Source organism: Oreochromis aureus, linkage group 13 (genome assembly GCF_013358895.1).
Source record: "Oreochromis aureus strain Israel breed Guangdong linkage group 13, ZZ_aureus, whole genome shotgun sequence".
Taxonomy (NCBI): Eukaryota; Metazoa; Chordata; class Actinopteri; order Cichliformes; family Cichlidae; genus Oreochromis; species Oreochromis aureus.
Window position 1 is genome coordinate 26243210 of NC_052954.1, and position 22137 is coordinate 26265346.

General features: G+C 38.4%; 2 protein-coding genes across 5 annotated transcripts; one reads left to right on the forward strand and one right to left on the reverse strand.

Annotated features, from left to right (window-relative positions):
* Nucleotides 1-515: 515 nt before the first annotated feature.
* zgc:65997 (uncharacterized protein LOC794398 homolog) lies at nucleotides 516-4094 on the reverse strand. Its single transcript, XM_031745624.2, has 4 exons — nucleotides 3606-4094; nucleotides 3039-3216; nucleotides 1745-1839; nucleotides 516-1088 (listed from the first exon to the last, which is right to left on the reverse strand). The coding sequence occupies exons 1-4, from the start codon at nucleotides 3930-3932 to the stop codon at nucleotides 897-899; spliced, it is 792 nt and encodes a 263-aa protein (XP_031601484.1). The 5' UTR covers nucleotides 3933-4094; the 3' UTR covers nucleotides 516-896.
* A 651-nt stretch (nucleotides 4095-4745) lies between these two features.
* On the forward strand, nucleotides 4746-16882 carry nphp1 (nephronophthisis 1). 4 transcript variants are annotated; one of them, XM_039622080.1, is made up of 21 exons: nucleotides 4746-5141; nucleotides 5558-5619; nucleotides 5980-6040; nucleotides 6298-6431; nucleotides 6662-6869; nucleotides 7500-7601; nucleotides 7824-7957; nucleotides 8159-8204; nucleotides 8342-8444; nucleotides 9296-9390; nucleotides 9465-9593; nucleotides 10635-10709; nucleotides 10843-10953; nucleotides 11052-11134; nucleotides 11323-11399; nucleotides 11513-11612; nucleotides 11790-11902; nucleotides 11983-12056; nucleotides 12303-12347; nucleotides 12589-12617; nucleotides 12937-13062. In XM_039622080.1, exons 1-20 carry the CDS (start codon nucleotides 5076-5078, stop codon nucleotides 12604-12606), a joined length of 1836 nt encoding a protein of 611 aa, XP_039478014.1. In that variant the 5' UTR covers nucleotides 4746-5075; the 3' UTR covers nucleotides 12607-12617; nucleotides 12937-13062. The 4 variants fall into 4 exon arrangements, with proteins under 4 accessions (XP_039478014.1, XP_039478013.1, XP_039478012.1 ...); XM_039622079.1 differs by lacking the exon at nucleotides 12589-12617 and adding an exon at nucleotides 16775-16882 and having other exon boundaries at nucleotides 4747-5141; nucleotides 12937-13243; XM_039622078.1 differs by lacking the exon at nucleotides 12589-12617 and having other exon boundaries at nucleotides 4747-5141; nucleotides 12937-14437.
* Nucleotides 16883-22137: the final 5255 nt, after the last annotated feature.

Below are 22137 nucleotides of genomic sequence, written 5' to 3' on the forward strand. Positions count from 1 at the left end.
GTCAAATATCTTCACCTTTATATCTGGCACCGTTTCACTGTGCAGGAATTCTGAGTGCAACTTTGATGGCATCAACAACAAATAACACCTCATGCACACTCTAACCTGTAGCCTTTCATTAACAAGCATCATTCAGCATTTGCACAATATATGGGATCTTGTGCCCCTTTGTCTTTCTACAATTTTCTCATCTGCAAAAAAACACTCTTAGAAATCCTTCTCCTCACCTGTAATAGTTTTTCCACCTAAGATGCTCTCATAAAGTCAGATTCTTTGGGATTAACTTTTATCACTATCAGTTTCAGTCTTAACGTGGAGGAAAAAAATCTTACAGATCCCATGTAAAGGATTTTATTATTTTATCTTTAGGAGTTAGTCTTTGTGCCAACATCCAGATGTTGCTAAAGCTTCATTCTGATTCTCCTTGCAGTAAGCTTCACTTTCAGATCAACTTTTGGTTGCTTATAAAAGACTGTGTGTGTGTGTAATGCAACCACACATTTGAAACTGTCAGATAATTTATACACCTTTAATACAAACCACCCGTTGATATTACTGAATTGGGGAAAGACGTCAAGATTAGTGAGATATTACATGATTTTTAACCATCAAAATGAGCAGTGCTAAACTACATAAGAGTTGTATGAAATATCAAAACCAGATACATTGTCAATAATGGCTTCACACAAAAGCTGTATGTGATACAGATGATTTAAGCACTTTGGATAATTATGAGGTAGTAAAAGAGGTTTTTCATTGACCATCTGAACTGTCACTTGAGCACGAATGTCTTATACGGCAATAGCATGAAGTCCAGCTCATCTCCACATTGTCTCAACACTGCTCAGAAATTCACCATTAAGACCAGAAGTGGTGAAATTCATCTCTTAGAAATTCTACCACGGAAGTTCAGTTCCATCCCAGCTGTACGCTTTTCCAGTCTTTTCTATATTTAGTGTGTCAACGATGCTCATTAGACAGTTCACAGAGTGTTCAGTGCTGAACAACTTGTCTTTTGGCACATTCTGGTGATAAGGCCTGGAGAGCTCTGTGTTCACTGTTCCTGGATGTAGGGACACACAAACAACCTGGAAAAAAAACCAACACATCGTTATGGGCTATGGGATTTATGTACAAGGGCATACCCCAACCCATGCTCTAAAAGAAAGATACAAACACCAGTAACAAGCTTCTTAGGCCTTGCTCAGAGATGTTTTTTTCCCCTTTTCATGTAAAGCCTTGACTCCCTGCTCAAACCACTGTTCCTCCCTGTTCAGGATGTGTACATCCCCATCACTGAAAGAGTATCTACTGGCCTGTAGGTGTGAATAGACTGCAGAGTCCTGGCCTGACAAGTTAGCTCTAGTGTGTTGTGCCATCCGTTTAGCCAGAGGTTGTTTGGTTTCCCCGATGTATAAATCCTGGCAATCCTCCTGGCACTTAACAGTGTACACTACATTACTCTATTTATGCCAGGGGACCAGATCCTTGGGGTGGACCAATTTTTGGCACAGTGTGTTATGGGGTTTGAAACCAACAGAGACCCGGTGCTTAGCGAAAATGTGTCTCAGCTGTTCCGATACCCCTGGCACATAAGGGAGGAAGTCACTTGGATGAGTGACGAAATGTTCCTCCCACTGAAAACGCTATAACCAGATGAACAGAATGAACTTTTTGGGATTTCCTTACCTGGATGATTGAGCATGCATCAAGACATTAATGCAGCATGTATGAAAACACTTACCTTGGGTCGACTGCGGCCCAGCTCTATAGACAAATTCCTAGTGGCCATGTTGAGAGCTGCTTTAGACATTCTGTAGCTGTACCAACCTCCAAGACCTGAGAAGAAAATATTAGAGATGAACATTGTACCACTGCACATGCATGCACATTATAACAAAAGAAAAATATCTGCTTTGTGACTTTGTTCTGTCCTTTAGCTAAGTGACAAAAGGGGTGCTGCCTACATGCATAGGTGGTTTTAGACAGGGGCCTACAGGGGCCAATGCCCCTGTAGAGCTAGCTCTGGCCTCTGTGCTCAAGAGATAATAATTAATTAATTTCTTATGGTGATATGCAGTGACACAGAAACTGGAACTAAACTGCTGCAGTGTTCAACATGGGCTGTTTAGGGTGCTGCACGTTTGCTTTTTTAAATTTGGAGCCGTTTAGCCGGTGGGTTTTGGAACAAGAAGAAAGGACAAAGAAGACCACTAGCGTGAATTATTAAAGCCAACTAAAGTGAAAAGAGGTAAAGAGACGGAGATGATACGATTCAGTTTAGTGACGTCAGTGTTTGACACGCGTGTCAAACATACTATACTTAGTTATAGAATATTCATAACATACTTCACACTGTGTACATTATAACATACCATAATAGACCCATTTCTGTAATATACTTACACATCTCTATTATTGCTAATTTATATTGTAATATATCTGTATCACGACTAAAGCACTTTCTGGATGGATGCAAAATGCATTTCGTTGCCCTGTACCTGTGACATGTGCAATGACAATAAAGTTGAATTCTATTCTATTCTATTCTATTCTACTGCTGTTGTTCATTGCAATGAAATCCAGCTTCATTGTTTCAATATGCGCCAGTCCCTACAGGGTTAGAGACCAATTTCATTTTGTCCCTTCATAAGTATATTTTAACAAGAAATTAAAAATAAAGGTGTTGCACTTTTAATTTCAGCCATATACAGTTTTCAGTATCTGAAAACTGGGAACAACATCAGTTGTTATGTCCTTTTTTGCCCCTGTTAACAAAGAACAGTGTAGAGAGAGAGGATGAAGATCATGAGGGGATGAAAGAGAGACAGATGAGTTAGCTGGAGAGGATGCAGAGAATGAGGATTCAGAAACACAGATTGTCAATCCTGTACAGTATGTGACTTAATACATTAAAAAAAATCTTTTGTTCTGTGCCCTGATGAAAAAAAAACACTAGTCCCACCGGTATATTTGGTCTGGAACTGCCGCTGCCTACATGACATGTATGCACAAAGTGTTTCGGAACCACCAGATACCATTGTCTCCAATTGATCCCACTTTCGCTGTGATGTTAACAATGATCCCGCTGTGCTGTTTGGCTTTCTCTGCAGGCTGCTGACCAAATCCACCGCTGCCCTTAAGAAGGAGGGGGGAGAAATACTTGGCCATGACCAGGGGACCCACTGTATTGGTCGTTAAGGTGGAAATGATACCCTGAAAATGGGAAAAAAGTTACTTATTTAGGTTAAGGATTTAATGAATTTGGTGTTGTAAGGAACTATTTGAGTAGCTCTAAATGTAAAGTACTTAATAAGTAATATTGCGAGAAGTTTGCCACCGATTTCAGACGCTCTTGCTGGACACAGACATCACCAGCACAGTTTAAGGACCACCAGAGATTGTTAGAAAAAGTCCAATGTATGTACAACTATAGGGGGAAATCAAATGGCTCTATGATGATGGTGTCTCACCAAGTTTTTTGCACTAATTCTGTGCAAGAATTTTCTACACAGGCAACAATTTGACTCACGACAATGAGTTAAACTAACTTTTACTCCAGTTTTTACGGAAATGTGGCTTCTCAAACTAAAACAAAGCTTTACCTGTGCAGAAACATCCCTCAAGCTGGTCTCTCCTTTCCCCGAAGGGTGAAGCATTGCCGAGGAGTTGACGACTAGATCCAGCCGACCGAAGCTCTCCTTAACCCTCTCTGCAGCTCCGCGGATGTCCTCCTCGTGGTTCACGTCCAGTCTGAGGACCGTCAGTCGGCCCGGGTGTTGGCCGGCCAGGCTCCGTAACTTTGCAGCTCCGTCCGGGTTTCGACATGTTGCTACAACAGTAGCAAGTGATTTATTTTTAAGTATATGTCTGCAGAATTCAAAGCCCAGTCCTCTGCTCGCACCTTGAATAAGAGCGATGGGTGCAGCCATGGTTGATAAATGACATAACGAACAGTGTTTGCTGCCTTCACTGTCACGCAAAGGGTCGCAACATAGAAAATTGGGGGCAATTTAGCGAGGACGCTTGGAGAACGACATCATAATAGAGCTCATAAGCGACGATTAAACTTTTTTATAAAAAGCAACGCTGTTACAGTGACGGCATGTTTTGAAATTATACATTTGAAATTTGGGGAAAAGAAAATGACAAGTGGTCATGAAGGTAACACGCAGGGCAAAGGACGTAACGTACGCCCCCTGTAGGTGTTTTTGAAAGCACTTACACAACTGTGCATCGCAAGTGTCCTTTGAAAGAGTGATATAATTTTATATGGCGGAGCTGTAGATGTGGTGCTGGATGGGTTCGAACAGCCAAAAGCTGAGGATTATTGGGGGGGAAGGGAGGGTCACACTCGAGTTTGGAAGAGAAGTAAAAATATCAGTTGTAAAAATTAAAAGTAAAAATATCACTTTTGTTATATTTTTGGGACATAAAACCTGTAAAAGCATCAAACAGCTAGCATTTAAAAACTGGTATTAGAGGAAATGCAAATGTATTACATCAGAATTTGGAGAGTACTTGGATTTATATATGATTACAATCAATAATGGTAGTTTTGCCTTTTGATCCCAAATTTGGCCTTAGACCGATCAGTTTTTACCCTTATGGGACTGAATCTGAAACAAATGCGCATTAAACACAAACAACACCAACATTATGAAGTCGCAGTAACATCATTAATTTTTCGAGGAATAGTGAGAAAATATACGATGATAGTTACGAACCACTTTTTAGGTTTTCCTACAGCTTCATCATCCAGTCCAGTAGGCGGCGGTAGCTTGATGCAAACTGCCAAAAATTGCGGGAAAAAACAGAAAAGCCTTTGTATTAATATCGCGTTAATTCAGTTACGAATATATATATATATTAAAAAAAAATACATAAGCAAAATATGCTGACTAAAATAAACCCACAATGAGCAGGGTTATGGGAAATTACATTGAAAATAAAATAAAAAAAATAATCCGAGGAAGAAGAAGTCAGTTGCCTAGCAACTGTTGGAAGCCTAGCGTCAGTTAGCAAGCTAGGGGATGAGCTAACACACGGATCGTATGACCCTAAAAAGTGTATAAATGCCACTAAAAAGAAGAGGACCTTTGCAGCTAGCTCAGAGAGAAGTGGATGAAATAAAAAAACAGGTCAGTCAAAGAATGACGTCTTTAAACCTAGGTGCGACTGCACCAAACTGCTTAGACTGAACGTTATACAGTTGTTGCACATGTACCCCCAGAGGTTTTTCGAAATGAAGTGATCCCGAGGCTTGAACATGACTGTTTCTCTAAACACTTTTGTCTTATAAGCCCTTCACCGACGTGGCTTGCGCTAGCATAAATATTGATTAGCATCTGTTCGTAACAATTCATTGTGATGCACTGCTGTGAGTTAGCAATGTAAACATAGATAAAAACCGACATAATCATCAACATAAACGCTTATTGATGACGCCAACTTTTATTTGAACTGATGAAATATGGTTATTTTGCACAAATCATGTGCAATATGTATACTGTCCTGTGCAATTCTTAGCTGTACATTGTTTTAAACACTTTCACAGGTTGACAGTCTGGAGAAGGATGCCCAGAGTCAGGCTGGATCCACTGAAGAGGCCTTTCGAAGGTAACCAACTGTGGCAGAGCACCAGCAGTGCCCTTCCTTACTCTTAAGATAAGCACCCTCACCTGTTTCAACATTGAAATCCTTGTGTGTACTTATATAGCGCCTTTCTACTCAGTTGAGCACTCACAGTGTTTTCTGCTAAAAGTGTCACTCGCCCAGTCACACACAAATCCATACAGGATTGTAACTATAACTAAGCATTTTCTAACAATTACACACATACTCACACTGCAATGGGTACATCAGTGAGTTCGCTATCAGTCTGCCCAAGGATATTTCAGCATGATGACCCTCTCTACCACATGCCCCAATCACCTACTTTATGGAATGCTTGAAAATTTGATATCTACTTGCAAACAGATGCCAAAAACTGCAAATGTCAGCAGAGGAGACACTAAGGACACTAAAGAAACTGAGCAAGGTTAGTTTTCTAATCTTTAAGAAACTTTTCAACCTTTTCAAATACTATTATTGTACACAGATTTAATATAATCTCTGGATGCCAACAATTGGAAGCAATCAGTGATATTACTTGACTAATATAAGTTGTTTTTATGAAGGCAATTGTCATTACTTACAGCACCAAATCTATATATTAATTTATCTTTGTGGAAAATGTTGCACGGTTGACAGCAGTGTAGCTAATTAGACATCATAAGCTAGTGCTTGATCTTTCAGGCTGATGAGCTGGCTCCAGTGGGGAATTATGATCAGAGGAAACAGGAAGAGGAGCGACGAGTGCAAAACATCTTGGAGCGTCTAAAAACTCTCTCTCTGGAGCTGTCCCCACCAGGACCTAGCACTGAAGCAGGGTTAGTGAAATGTATGCTAATTGCAAAGAAGAAAAACTGGGATGATAGAGTTTTTTTTGTTGATCTGTGTATGTACTTTACAGTCCTTGCTGCAGGGGCTTGACTTCCCCACAATTTAATCTGCATGCTTCATTGCAAAGCATCAGTTTATCTGACAAATTCAATGACAAATGAATGACAAATCTGACCAAAGAATACCTTTTTTCACTTAACTATTCCCTGGTCCACAGTAATGTTTCAAAGGAAGATAGTGAAGATAGTGCTGAAGAAGACGATGACGAAGACAGTAACGATAATGAAGAAGAGCATGTAGAAAATGATAACAACACTGGCAGTGATGAGAGGCGAGATTTGAAACCGCCATCTCAGTCAGATGCTCGCATCTACATGGTCCTCAGTGATTTCAAAGGAGAGCAGGAAGGAGATCTGTCTGTTCGGGTAAAATACAAACAGCCTTGATGTCAGCAATATATTTAGGACTTTTAGAGCTTGGATTCTTTCCCCTTGGATGTTAAAAGCGGTATTGTATAATATTTAGTTTCAACAGAAGAGGGCGCTCTAGCCATCCAAATCCACCATCTGCAGTCTTGCAGGCGTGAATTAAGAAAAAAATGTAATTTACATATTTCTGAAAACTATATACCTATTTAATTTTAAACATTTCTGTGATGTGTCTGGTGGACATTTGCATACAGTCTAGTGCACTGTAGTGTCATTTATAAGCTTTACTAATCATTATGTCCATCCATCCATTCATCTTTTTCCACTTATCCAATTTGATGTTATATAAAGTAATTAATTTTTCAGAATGATGAATGATTTAAGTGTTTGAAATAATGTAAGGTCATGTATTTCTATATAAATATTTCAGAATTGGAAAGGGACAAAATGAATCTTATTCCATTGCCGGTTATTTTTTAATCAAGTACTTAACTGATTAGGAAGATAGGTTTATCCTCAAATCTGATTTCCAGACCTGCCTGTGATGAACTGTGTTTGATCTCATCTGTTTGTTACAAATGTGTGAGTTATGTGAACTACATGGTGTTCCGTGGCCTGTTGTTTCAGAAGGGGGAGGTGTTGAGGATTATCAGGAAGACAGCAGATGGATGGTGGCTGGCTCAGAACACTAAAGGCAGCAGAGGAGTGGTTCCAAAAACCTTCCTGAAGGTACAAAAACTGCAACGATAGCAAGTCCAACATTATGAATTTTCATTTAGACAAGTGTTTAGCTGAAGGAATTATAAAACATTACTGAGAACATAAAAATGCAGCCTGCAGCAGTTTTCTTTATTTATCGTGTTTTTAATATTAGTATAGACTGACAAAAAATGGAGATCATAACAGGATATGATTTCTGATTATATTTTAAATGTAACCATAATGTGTTAGATTGGCTCTAGTGTTGATGATGACGATGATGATGATGACGATGATTCAAAAGAAGATGATGATGAAAAGGAGGAGTCGGAAGAGGAGGAAGATCAAGATAGTGAAGAATTAACTGATGATCCAGACAAACGGAGGTTGAAAGTTTTTTATTTTGTTTTTATTTAACGGCATTAAACTTCCAGGATCTGTTTTTCCCTGCGCTTGAGAGACTTTGTTTAAAAGGAAGATTACCTCGAAAACTACATTTATCCAGATTAATGGCAACATAAAAATATTACTTACTGGTCTGAATGAATAACATAATTATTCTTGTTTTCTTTTGTTTTTGTTGACAGTGCTTCACATTCTAACTGGTCTACAGTCAAAAAGGCTCTGAGTGAGGTGCGACTTTCTGTAGTCTACAGTTATAACTACAAGAACTAAAACTGCTATTAATTTTCCCAACAGCAAATACTGAATTCACAATCTTTAGCTCTGTATTAAATACGTTTTATGGTTTTATCGTGTGTCTGTGACAGATTGATGCAACAGATGTGCTCTCCGCCATGGGTGCTATACCTTCAGGATTCAGACCATCAACTCTCAATAAATTACTGGTGGAGGAAGGTCATTATGCAGCAAGTGTGTGTGTGTGTGTGTGTGTGTGTGTGTGTGTGTGTGTGTGTGTGTGTGTGTGTGTGTGAGAGAGAGAGAGAGAGAGAGAGAAAGAGGGAGACAGGATAAACTCAGAAATTAATATGAAGTAAACTCTGCCCACAATGGGGGATCTGTGCAGTTTTGGAAGCACTGGTAGAATTCAGTAAATCCTAGAGCTTACTGGTCCACTGGTGGTGAACAGACCTGCCTCCCTTAGTGCTGCCTGACATCATCCTACAGGTTAACTGGCTGTTATAGGGCTGGGAGAAAACAGTGTTTTCATTGCCAGTTATTCAACTTCTGCCACTTACTTTGTCAATGTATAATTTTTCTATAAAGCAAAACAAAAAAATGTGAATTACATTTCCCCAATTCTAAGTAATGTGTTCCAAGGTAGTAACAAGTCCTTGCATTAGTGAAGCAGGAATCACAGGATGTGTCACATTTATATTTGGAAAAATCAACAATTATACAAATTGTTGCATCTTAATGGCAATTAGGCTTTAAACTAAGATGACACCCAACACTTAAAACAGCTTGAACAGCTGACACTGTAAGATACAGGAACTGGGTTAAAAGACACTTAAAATTATTTAAGTTCATAACTGCACAGGCTTTAACAATTAAGAGTTTATACTGGGTGAGTGAGGTAAAATTATTGTTATTTTTATTACTGTGGTCTATCATTTTGATACAGTAGATTGAATGCACAATTTTTACCCCATTGTTACCGTATTGATAGGCACAGCTGTCACTGTAAATAGTAATATTTATCTAACAAGCCAATGCTACATGACTTTAAGGGCAAAGCTGTAACCCTTTGTGTCGTTTACTAGGTGTAACATACAGAGGAAGTCATTACATTCAGCCTCAGCTCAGCCAATCACAGCTCTCCTTTAAGGACCTCTTCCTGGACCCAGATACTGGCAAGGTGAGCTTGTCCCTGTGTTTCTGACACTTACTAGCGACTATAGTCATGAACTGTGTGAATCTCCTGTGGTGTAGGTTCGTCCTCGGCAGGTCAACACGAGTGTTTGTTTCAGTTTGTGGAGCTGCAGGATGATTCCTACTCCTGGGGTTGGTGTTCAAGTCCTCAGCCGGCACGTCCGCCTCTGTGCCTTTGACGGAACTCAGGTATCATGGTTGTCTCTGTATACTTTTATTTTAGACACTATAGTCCATGACAAAATGAAAAAGAAATCATTTAAAACCACATTTTTACAAACAATTAATCAACACATACATTTATGCAACAGACTATGAAAGGTAGTCACAAACATTTAGAGTACTGAGAAAGATCCTGAATGCATCATTATTTGAAGTTTTTTCTTTTTTGCTTCACTCTAAATAGTCTACAATGTGCTGTATAAAGTGGTGTACAATAGTCTTTAAAAAGAGCTATTTCAACATTATCTGCACATCTAGAGTTTATGGCTTAGCATATTTGTTTGTGCAGAAAGCTTATACTACTGGCGCTACACTTTGTCATCATTACAGACAGAAACATTTGCTTCCATTCTTCCTTGGTTGGAGCGATCATTATTACGTTCTTTTGTACTGTAGTTTTTTACTGTACTTCTTTACTTTCTTCAAATCTCTTCAGAGTATAATTAATTTTATTAATACTTTTGGTGTATTAGGTAAAACAGAGGTGTCTAACATTACGGCTAGGGGCTGGAATAAGCCCTACAAATATTCTATATTTCATTTTTTTTCAGTGGGTCCACATTTTCTGTGAATTAGAATAAACTTTCTGTTTGTAATAACCGGAGATTCTGAACAATGAGGTAGCAGAACCTTTTCTGTAATTTTACACATTGGTGTCTTACAATGCAATCCCAAAGAGGTCATGCTGACAAATTTCTTTCATTTACTACAATAGCATTGGTTTATCATGTAGAGAAACTGAGGTGTGAAAACAACTTCGGTTGTTGTGTTACACAAAGTAATTCATAACTTTGATTACTTTAGTGGCAGGAATCATGTATTGGTCTCTTTAAGTGTGTAAGCTTATGAAACAGTCACATTTCAGCTCAACTCAGACAACAGAGAACACGTTTCTGCCATAACACAGGAAAATTTTTATGGAGGTTTTTTTTTTTCAGATTTAACTCTTTCTATCTAATTCTCTCCCTCTCGCTTGCTTTTTTCAACATGAGCTTCACTGTGTTTCAGGTTTTGAGTAACATCCACGTAGTCAGAGCAACCTACAACGCCAAGAGCCCAAAGACCTGGAGCTTCTCTCCGAGGGTAGGAGGAGGTTGCTGTGTTTGCAACCTTACAACAGATACTGGATTGCAGACTCTTTGTACTCAGGCTCTGCAAAAAAGAAATTGTGAGAAATGTGAAATTCAGCATGTGTGTATGTGTATGTCTGTTCAAGGTGACCGGTATCTTACCCACCCTCTTGGATGGAGACTGTTTTCTGCGCTGCAACTCCACGTCGCCTGACCTCGGGATCCTCTTTGAATTAGGAGTCACTTTTATACGAAATGTAAGGGCGCATACAATTTTGTGAATTACACAAATATATAAAAGGAAAGAACATTTTTTTATCTCAACTTTGTGGGAAAATGTCTGTCTCTGTTTTAGTCTACTGGAGAGAGAGGAGACCTAAGCTGTGGTTGGGCTTTCCTCAAATTGACTGATGATGCAGGAAATCCTCTGCCGAACAGGTACATGTTAATGTTTTTTTTACAGTCATCGGTACATATGCAGAAAAAGCTGCAAAAATATATCAGATTATCTTTTCTTTAGACAACTACAGTTTGAAAAAACTAATGAAGTAAACTGACATCTAGCACAAAAGCACTGACATTATGAAATGTGCACTTGAAAAAATCTAATAATCTAATGCGTACAGGACCTATGAACTGCCTGTGAATGGTGGCACTCCGTATGAGAAGGATGTAGCAGTGGAGGCGTCAGCCACTAGAGGATGTAAGGAGAAATGGCAGACTCAGTACATTTTGATCTTAAAGTAATAAAAGGAAAAAAACAAAACCAAAGAGTTTTTTATGTTATATTAATCACTGTTTCTCCTCTCCTTTCAGCTCCAAGTGGTGTTTTCCAGCAGATGCTCCAAGCCAGGCGGCAGCCCAAACTTATTGTTAAGCTGAAATCAGCCAACAGCCGGACGCAAACACAGCTCAGGTTAGAAGATCATTGAAAAGACTGCCACTGTGCTTGAACACCTGCAGTAGAATATCTTATCCATAAAGCTTTCTTCTGTTTATTTGGACACATTCCTGACTCATCTCAGATATGTCTTTGTGTGCATGTATGTGCATGTATGTATATGTTTGTGATAAGTATATTCTTTCTTTTCAGTGTCCTTCCAGATACTCTCCTCCACTGCCTAAACTGCATCCATCTGCTGGTTCTGCACAGGCATCTGCTCGCAGACGCACTGCTGATGGACAGGCCCACAATGCAGAATGCAGGTAGCTTGCACTGTCAGTGGTTCTTATCCAAACCGATCACATTCACAGCTCTGGGGTTAACACTGTTTTCTCCCTTTCAGATCTAATATGCAGTCCTATACTTTCAACCTTTCCTGTGTTGTTGGACCAGCCAGACCTGTTAGATGCTCTCAGGGTGAGAAAAGTCACATTTGTCATTCAAATAAGATTCAACAACTGCTCCTTTGTTTTGTTGCTTTATCATCACAGCTTACATTCTGCTTGTTGAAGACGATTTCTGTGAGATTATTTGTAATATTCTCATAGTAAAAATAATGTGTGATTATATAGAGAGAGTTTAAAGCTTGTTAACTGGTATGACCCACCACATTTGTTTGATGGTAAGAAAAAGTGAATATTCAAATAACTGTGTTTCTTTCAGAGTGCCTGGCTGGATGCTGAGACTAACATGAACAGAGCACAAAAGGTGCGTGTGTGTAGGTGTAGGTATAAAATGACTGAGAAACTGTATTTTTCTGTTAAATATCTGCTGAGTTTGAGTTTAAGTGTAGTTGTCTTGGTGGTCTAGTGTCCCCTGTGTCTGGATGGAAGCATATGCAAAACCTGTAAATATATTCATCAGGCCTGTGCCAACTATTTTGAAACATGTAAACATTTAAGCTATTTTTCCATTTCAGCTTTTTAATATGTCTTTTTGTCATGTTTAGGCAAATATAAGGGACTGAATGATTTGCAGGTCAGAGCACTTTGGATTTATTTCAATTTTACACATTATTACAACTCTTTTGGAAACAGGGTTTTGGGATACAGATCCCGTTTCATGTTGGGGATCTGCTTTCTTTTTGGGAACAAAGAGGAAATAGGACGTTTTGGTTAGGTAAAAGGTAGCTTTGAAGAATGGTTTAATTAAAGTCAGTAACAGTCTCTGAAATGGTGGATGTGCGTCTTTGGATGCGTAATACCAGCACAGACCTGTAGAGGATGCTGTCAGTATGATAGATTGGTTGACTTACTCTGAGATGTGAATATAAAGCTTTCTCCCTGTGTGTTTACAGAGGGACCTGTCCTATCTAAAACTGGAGTTTGTTAAAGTCTACATGTCATCTGTGTATTTCCTGCTCCACTCTCCATCGCTGCCCTGTTATCGTTGGGCGGACCCGCTCTCTGAGGAGCAACGCGCAAGAGTCATCTACGCAATGCTGGAGACTTTGAAAAACCAACGCAACAACACCGGCCAATCAGGAGGTCCTGATGTCTTTGTTGATGGCGCTCACACGCATCTCGCTTTTGATGTTACAGAGTTGACTTTTGACCTTCTCCGTGTGGCGTGGTGACAATAACGTCATCTCCCTCTGGCTGAAGGTGCTATTTGGTTGAAGTTAATTATCCTAATTTTTACATATATTTTGAAAATAATTAAAGATTAAAGCTTGCAATATTCCATATGTTTATTATTTTTAGTAAATTTTAATGAAGAAAACCAAAACCAGCAATGGTTGAAATTTGCAAGACCTGGCTTCCTCTTTAGTAGCTGTTTTTCATTACAATATATCACATACCATAACCTAGTTAGTCTTTCATGTAGTTATTATAGCTTTAGGTCCATGGCACAGATGATCATAATATATCACATTTTAGATACACCAAGATAAAACCTATGATAAGATGGGGCAATTCTTCATTGGTTTTTCACTGAATTTGTTGAAAACAAGACAAAACTCACTTGTCCAACACGCTTTACCTCCTTTCTGCTTCTGCTAAACTACCGAGCATACACGTCTTTATGTCCGTATTTTTACCGGAGGCACTGATCGTATCTCTGTGTAGCTGTGAAATAAAATATTTTATTTATTTTGTATTTAATAACAGAATCAACATTCCTCCTCTTAAAGATAAAAAATGTGTTACAGGATTTAAAAAGTGCCACTAATGCCAGTAATGGTAACATTATTGTTAACATTATTGGCATGTTTTAATTTAAATTTTATGATAAAAGTTGTGTTCGTATCACTTACTTACATCCACAAAGGTGCTTTTTAACCCCTGTCATCTCACTGGGTACTGAGCCCCACCCATTATTTCAACATCAGTTGTGTGTGTGTGTGTGCTTGTTTGTGAGGGTGTGTAGTGTAGGGTTACAGGAGTTAATAATTGGCCCGCTGTGTTCTTTTTATAGCCTGGTATAAAAGGCCAGGAGCACTAGGATGCTGGGTCAGTTTGGGTGCAGTCGGTTACGGCTTCACATCTAAAGCAACGTTTATTACAGCAATTCAACATACTTTTTTATGATAAAATATCTATTGTCACAGTAAACATATTTCATTAGGAATAAAATCTGAAAAAGTTGTTTGAAAGGTATTTGAGGCTTCTGTAATCATGGTTCACAGTTCAGACTTTTAAAATATGAAAATTAGGGTTTAATTTGTGAGATAAGACCTTTAAAAATAGATATTACTTACAATGTTGGCTTTGTAATATAAAGATGGTAGGAAATGTTGCTTTAAACTCTTCACATATATCCCCCAACACATTCTGAATAAAAAAGAAAGGAATAATATGTAGCCTGTTAATTGGCGAGTGGAGGACCTTAAGGGCAGATTTTATTTCTCCATGTGTATTTGACAACCCACTACGGTAACTTTAATTGTACCCTAAAGGCATGAATATATCAGCCATGTCATGCTACTCAAGAAAAGCAACAAAGCCAGTTAGAATATTTCCAAAATAACAAAGAGTGCAAACACCTATCAGCATGTTAGTAATTCTTATTAAATTCCCTCATCGTCTAACATGATCTTAACCTTGAAACTAAAACACATTTAACCTTCTGTTTGAACTTCAGTCTTGTTCAGCTGAAGACTGACTATAAAGCCTTTATGCCCTCCCAAAGTGATACTCCAAGTCCCCAGCCCAATACCTAAAGTGGTCTTCCTAAACGTGTATAAACACACCAAGCCTTTTGTTGGTTCACTGTTTGCAGGTGAATCATATTCCACATCCTGTATTTCCACATTCCAGTGCAGTTGCTGTGGTGGCTGTACGCTGTCCCTGATGACTGGAGCGTTGTTAAACTTTGGAAAAAAAAAAAAAAACTGGATTACCATCAGGGTAATAGTAGTAAGATATCCCAGGGCTGTGTCAAACAAAGGGAAAAGAAACTCTCTGTGAAGCCCAGAAGGGACAGAGAAGTGTTTGGTCCTGAATTATATTTACAGCTTTTAGATTATCCCTTGATTGGCAGTAGCAATGAGCAAGATGTGTTTTTCCCATGGTATCTAGATGGTAAAATAATAAAATAAAATAATAATTAATGAAATTGAAGTCTTACAGATTAAACAGAAAATAATTTTACTGTGTATCTATAGAGAGGTAGTGAGGCTACACTGTAAAAAAACAGAATCCAGAGGGTGGCATTTAATAGTGTTTCTGAAACCTCATAACATACAGTTAGTCAGCATGGGTCTGATCATCTAACATGCATTTGAGTACATTTCCAGTACCAGGGGGAGAAACAATATTGAACTATTGTGGACACTTTGTATGTTTTAGTTAATGGTCACTAGCTGCTATAGAATACTTTTTTTTCCATATGTTGGGAAAGGGGCAGACTTTAACCATTAAAAAAAACCCCACATAAACATCCCATGCAAAAAAACAACAACAACAACAAAAAAACCTGCAGTCACTTTAATACAATTGTTTGACAGGGGTGCGAGGCAAAAATGATCTAGCTCCTGGGTTTGATCAAATGTTTCTTCTTGATATATGATGGTTTCATAATAACAAAAAAATTCAGACATTGGTAAATGCTGCTACTGAGAGAGAAACTACAAGCAATGTCGGTAAACGTGTCCCCCATCTTATGGATTACCGACTGCCTCACAGACAGGTATGTAAGGCAGTATGTGGGCAGTAGAGGGGCTCCATGGGGGACTCCATTCATGTTCACCTTGTAACCTCATACTTCTAAATACAACTCTGATTCACGCTACCTACAGAAATACTCTGATGATTCTTCAGTGGTTGGATATATAAGTGATGAGCAGGAGGAGGAGTACAGGGGACTAATGGTCTGGAATAAATCATATGCTTCTGAATGAGAGTAAGACCAAAGAGATGATGATTGACTTCAGATGGAAGAAGATGGCTACATGACCTGTATCTATGCGGGGACAGGATTTTGATGTGGTAGAGGAGTAAAAGTATCGGGGCTTCCACATTGACAACTGGCTGAACTACCAAACCAACACAGAGGCTTTATACAGAAAGGGGTCTTTTGGATCTTTTCAAGTGTGCAGCACAGTGATTGAGATCAAACATCACTCAGTTGCGGCAAGTGCAAGATACTCAGATGAGGGAGCCGCATCTGAGACAAAAAAACAGACTGAATACACCGATTAGTGAGGCTGGCTCTGTGAATGGCTGCAAACTGGAACTTTTTAATGCTGTGGTGGAGAGGAGGTCACTGGACTATTTTGTGTAATATTATTTCATCATCATTTCAACTCCTGTAGCCAATCTGCCAAATATGGGATAAATAAAGTATGTCTTATCATCATCATCATTATCAAATCTCATGGTATTAAGAGTTTGTTTAAAAAACAGTAAAATGTGACTTTGTATGAAAGCAGTGGTGTATTGTCAGATGCTCCTTTTTTCAATTTGTGGTCAACAGGAAACAAAAATCTTATCTTTGCCATGTCAAGCTCACTTTGCTAACTATAGAGGTGAAGACAATGTATTAACTCCACTGCAGATCACTCAACACTGACCATCATTGTGTAGATATAAATGATACTAGACTGCAGACTGAAAAAACTGTAAACCTGTAGACCTGATTGTTATCACATGGAACAACTGAGACGTTCTCACCCAGTTCTCTTTGTGTCCCAGGTGGACTATTGTCTAAGGAGGAAGAAGTAAAGATGTGATAGTGGTGGGGATTTCACACAGTAAGTAGTTAAATGCTAGAATATGCACACACAAATTTAATGTCCTATCAGTGTTATAAAAAGACAAAATTAGATTCAAGGTGGAGGATCTAGAATTATCATGATCACAGATTCAGTTTGTGAAACAGAAACTGTGTACCTTATGATGTGCTGGAATATGACATGTTTTCAATGTGCTTTCACTTAATTGAAACGGACACTCACTATCTTTTAATGGCTGAAATGGCCTTGTGTGTTTTCCATTCTGATTTGATAAATGAATACAAATTTTGGTTAGAAATTAGAGCTTGTGCACAACATTTCTAGGTGAATGGGTTAGAATGTATATATATGTGTGCCTGTGTGTTTTACATCTTTACTGTAGTTTTAATTTGTTTCTTTTCATTCTTCTAATCTTTCTTTCTTTCTTTCTTTCTTTCTTTCTTTCTTTCTTTCTTTCTTTCTTTCTTTCTTTCTTTCTTTCTTTCTTTCTTTCTTTCCATTAACCCCTGAAAAACTACAAGTTTTAGATGTTTTGGACCATTAACCAAATGGAATGGTAAATGGTAAATGGCCTGTATTTGTATAGCGCTTTTACTAGCCCCGCCTAAGGACCCCAAAGCGCTTTACATACCCAGTCATCCACCCATTCACACACACATTCACACACTGGTGGAGGCAAGCTACAGTTGTAGCCACAGCTTGAAATGGAAAGTTAGCAAACTAAAAGAGCTGAAAGATATTAAAATGCTTCAGGCATTTTCAGGCACACAGTGTTTACTACATATCTAGTTATTAAACTTTAACATCCAGTTATGATTAACACATTCTTGTAATGCATTCAATGATGTTTGAGGGTATAGGTCATTTATCAGCTATAGAATGAATCCTATGAAGCTTAGTAGAGCAAATGTGTAAATTAAAAAAGGTGAAGTTTACTATGTATAGGTGCAGTTTGTTCAACTTTTCTTTCTTTCTTACCTCGAAGTTAGAGTTCACAGCATGGAGGGAGTCCTGAGTCCTGGGACGTGCAGTGGGTTTGTTGTCCAGGCTTAGGACACAAAATGCAATGCATTTTAGTCATTGTCTTTGTGTGTATTTGTGTGTGTGTGTGTGTGTGTGTGTGTGTGTGTGTGTGTGTGTGTGTGTGTGTGTGTGCGCGCGTATCCTGTAACTAGATCCAGAATCGAGGATCTAGTGCAAGGTGTGTCTCTCTCAAGGCTGCTTATTCTGTCTTGTGTGTTTGTCTGGTGGTAAAGATTGAGGGGGTTTTATATTGCAATATGATAGCTACAACATAAACAGTTATTCTAAGATTGTTTTTTGCCACAAAGTCACATCTAAAATGCAATATTTGTGCAGGTTAAATATCAAACTAATCAGATGAAGAAAAAATTTATTTGCACAAAGATGAAAAGGATGTGGTTTAAGGTTTTTAATGTGCTTTTACCCCGATGACGTTTGGGTTTATACCAACAGCGGGTGTTTTGCCCCTCTGGTGTTTCTGCCAAGACCTGCTCATGTATTGAACAAATATGTAGGACTGCTTTCTTGCATTTGTGCAATATCTCTAAATTAAAAAACATCCTCTCTCAGAGTGATGTTGAAAAGCTACTTCATGCATTAATTACTTTTAGGCTGGACTACTGTAATTCATTATTATCAGACTGTCCTAAAAACTCCCTGAAAAGCCTTCAGTGGATACAAAATGCTGCAGCATAAGTACTGACAGGTACTAGAAAGAGAGGGCATATTTCATTTTGGCTTCTATTCATTAGCTCCTTGTTAAATGCAGAATCAAATTTAAAATCTTTCTCTTTACATCTTAAAGACCTCATAGTACAATATCACCACATCAGAGATAGTCCCATCTTCTGTTCCCAGTTTGGGAGACTGACATCCTCTCTACTTTCAAGATTAGCCTCAAAACTTTCCTTTTTGATAAAGCACTGGTTACAGTACAATAAGTCTGGGCTGTTATGACTTTCCCATGATGCACTGACTGTTTCTAGTTCACTTATATTTTTCATTCTCTGTGTTACTGCCCCTCTCCCCTCACCTTAAACCAGTCGCAGCAGATAGCTGCCCCTCCCTGACCCAGATTCTGCTGGAGGTTCCTTGCTGTTAAAAGGGACCACCAGTTGTTCTTGAGGACTTGGTACCCAATCTGAGAGTGTGAGCATTATTATACCTCTGCCCTGCCATAACATTTGTGTTGTACCTTGAAAATCTCTAGTTGTGACAGCACTTGCTTATTCTGAATGTTCGAACACTGAGGTACGAGTTGTTTCAATGTTAGTGTATATGTTGGGTGTCAAAGAATCCATAGGTTCCGCATCTTTTTACATGTATCACCTTTTGCTGGGTTAGATTCGTAGTAGCACTCCAACAATTCCCTATTCTGATGCCTTGTCCACTTATAGCTTGTTCCAGTAGCCCACTTCTCATCAGTGTGCCCTGGTTCCTCAGCTTATGGGCAAAGGGCAGCATGGCTTCAGTTATGCGTCTCTTAATCATATTTTGAGTAAGCCTGGGTAGCATGGGTGGACCTAGACTGGGGGCCCTTACTGGATGCATGCTCTTGGTCGGATTTAAATTCCTACCTATTGTTCTGAATATGGTAGTGTTGTACTTGGTATTTCTCAAGCTTCTCATGTTGCCACTTCTTCTTTTGTACTCCACTTGCTCAGTTTCTTCAGTTTATTTGAGGACATGTGACACACTGTGCCATGAGAGGCTAGGTTTTTTGAGCTAATAGTGCTTCGGGAATCACCTTGGTGCAAAAATACAATTTTATGCTTGTCAAACAGCATATTTATATCCTAGTTTTTTTTCTAATTAAAGAAAGAAATGGGAACCAGTGATATTTTTTATGATACACAACTAGTAGCAAAGTGCCAGTTAAAAAATCTGGTCCGTTGGTATGTGTAAACACAACACTGGTTTATCCTTGAGTGAAGTGCCTTTCAGGCTTGAGGGATTTATTTAGAAAACTTTAAATAAGGGTTAATTTCTGTGGATAATACTAATATGTATACTTTAATACTATAGTCATATATTTAAATATATTATTTAATATTATTGTTATTATTTAACCCTCAGCAGAATTATTTGTCCAAATAAAACTAAATAAAATATATTTTCTGTAAATGAAGAAGTGTTGGTGACGCCAAAAAAACAACAGAAGTTTCTGCTTCTTGTTCTTGCCTGGACAAAACAAACAGAACAGCATTTTTCTCTGTATGTCGGTTTGACTAGGACAGGGGTGGGCAATCTCAGTCCACGAGGGCCGGTGTCCCTGCAGGTTTTAGATCTCACCTTGGGTCAACACACCTGAATCACATGATTAGTTCGTTACCAGGCCTCTGGAGAACTTCAGGACATTTTGAGGAGCTAATTTAGCCATTTAAATCAGCTGTGTTGGTTCGAGGACACATCTAAAACCTGCAGGGACACCGGCCCTCGTGGACTGAGATTGCCCACCGCTGGACTAGGATCACATCACCATGGCAAAATCCTTGTTTCAGTTTCACTTGATAGTGTACCTGACCTTATGTTTTGTTGTTACACAGGAGCGTTTCCACACACATATTAGCTTTAGCAGAGGGTAACGGACAAATGGGTTGACAGAGGGTGTGTCAGCATCAGCAGAACAAAACAAGTATCTGTCACTGAACGAGGGAACATGCATGTGGAAAGTTTGAAAGCTACTCTTACAGAGTGACTCGCCATTCAATATTAAAATTACATTTTAAACAGGAATCACAGAAGATACGTCACAAGAAAACAGACATTAATTTCAAAGCTTTTTTTCTAATTCATTGCTATGCAACTAGTTTGGAAAGTAGTAAATCAAAGTATAGTCAAGTAAAACGTGTTACTGAGGAGAGAGAAATTTATGCTGTTAATATTACAGGAAATTTGAAGTTGTACCCATGTTTTTTTTTTCCAGGAATTTCTAATCTTTAACTCAGAAATTCATCTTCCAAAGTTCCAAAGCACATATTAGGCACGTTATTGTTGTTGTGAAAATTTGTAGGCTGTCAGTTTCCAATGAAAACAAGCAACACCCTGAACCACTAGCTGTTTATTTATTAAGAAAGGTCTCCTTTTTTTGAGAAGCAGTAGTGGTTCAGTTTAGAGCCAAGTTATGAAAACCTTTATTTCTATTTTAAACTAGTGCTGTCAGCATTAATGTTGTTAAACGCGGTTAACGTCATTTTAACAAGATTAATGCTGACAGCACTATTTTAAACCTGTCCTTTTTTTGCATGCTGCTAACTTCAAATGTATAGGTATGAGGGGCGGTGTTTATTCATATGAAAAACGCTTTTGATTCAGTCAATCATGATCTTTTTTTGGATAAACTTTTCCTAGAATGCATTGATATGTTTTCCCTGCTATTTGTGCAATAGGGTGTGAAGTATGATTAGTCAGCACAGAGGGGTACCTCAGGGTTCCATCTAAGGACCGCTTCTTTTTAATAATCATACTGCTCTTTTCATGTGATTGCCTACAGCAATATGATGCTATCATCAAAGGCTTGTTTTTTACAAGTTTATAAATAAGTTGTATGGATTTAGATACAAAAATTTACATCCTTTGCAAACTTTGCTTAATATATCCTAATATTAAAATGCGAAGGCAGAATGTCAATCTTAAATTATCATTTAAGATCAGTAGATCAGAAATTTGAAATTTGGTATGTACTGTTTGTGTATGGATTGATCTGAACTCACCTTTAAATTGCACTTTGATTATATCTTTAAAAAATGCAAATTTTTTTGTATTGCTCCACACATTTTTCTTTACACTTAATCTTAGGCAGAGACTGGTCTCATGTTCTCCCTGTGCTCGTGTGCATTCTTGCCGGCTTCCTGCAACAGTCCAAAGACATGCTGTTAGTCAGGTTATCCCAATTTGTGATTCTAAATAGTCCATAGGTGAAAATGTATATGTGAATGGTTGTCTGTTGCTTACCCCTGTCACAGACTGGTGATCTGTTCAGGGTATACCCTGCCTCTTGCCCTATGGTAGCTGGGATAGGCCACCTGCAACCCTGATCTGAATTATCACTAACACAGTGTATCAGAATTCTTTTAAAATTCTTCAGATATATTTAGGCTTCAGATTTTACAACTCAAAAAGATTATCCACCGTTAGTCAATGTATCTATGATAGGAAGTAAAATTCATGGAAACACCCATGTGATGCACGTGTAGCAGTAATAATTTAAATTCATATGCTGTTAATATTCTTGTTATTTGTTATTTTGTGGCAACAAAACAGGTTTGGTGACTACAGACTGTGATTAAAAAAGGTGAA

Bases quoted from the DNA above. Each gene is read 5' to 3' on its own strand.
- zgc:65997 (XM_031745624.2), bottom strand. From the start codon at position 3,932: ATGGCTGCACCCATCGCTCTTATTCAAGGTGCGAGCAGAGGACTGGGC. The intron at 3,217-3,605 runs GTAAAGCTTTGT...TCCCATTTTCAG, and splicing joins TGAGGGATGTTTCTGCACAG to GGTATCATTTCCACCTTAAC. The intron at 1,840-3,038 runs GTATCTGGTGGT...TTTTCTTCTCAG, and splicing joins GGGATCAATTGGAGACAATG to GTCTTGGAGGTTGGTACAGC.
- nphp1 (XM_039622079.1), top strand. From the start codon at position 5,076: ATGCCACTAAAAAGAAGAGGACCTTTGCAGCTAGCTCAGAGAGAAGTG. The intron at 7,602-7,823 runs GTACAAAAACTG...ATAATGTGTTAG, and splicing joins TTCCAAAAACCTTCCTGAAG to ATTGGCTCTAGTGTTGATGA. The intron at 10,954-11,051 runs GTAAGGGCGCAT...TCTCTGTTTTAG, and splicing joins GAGTCACTTTTATACGAAAT to TCTACTGGAGAGAGAGGAGA.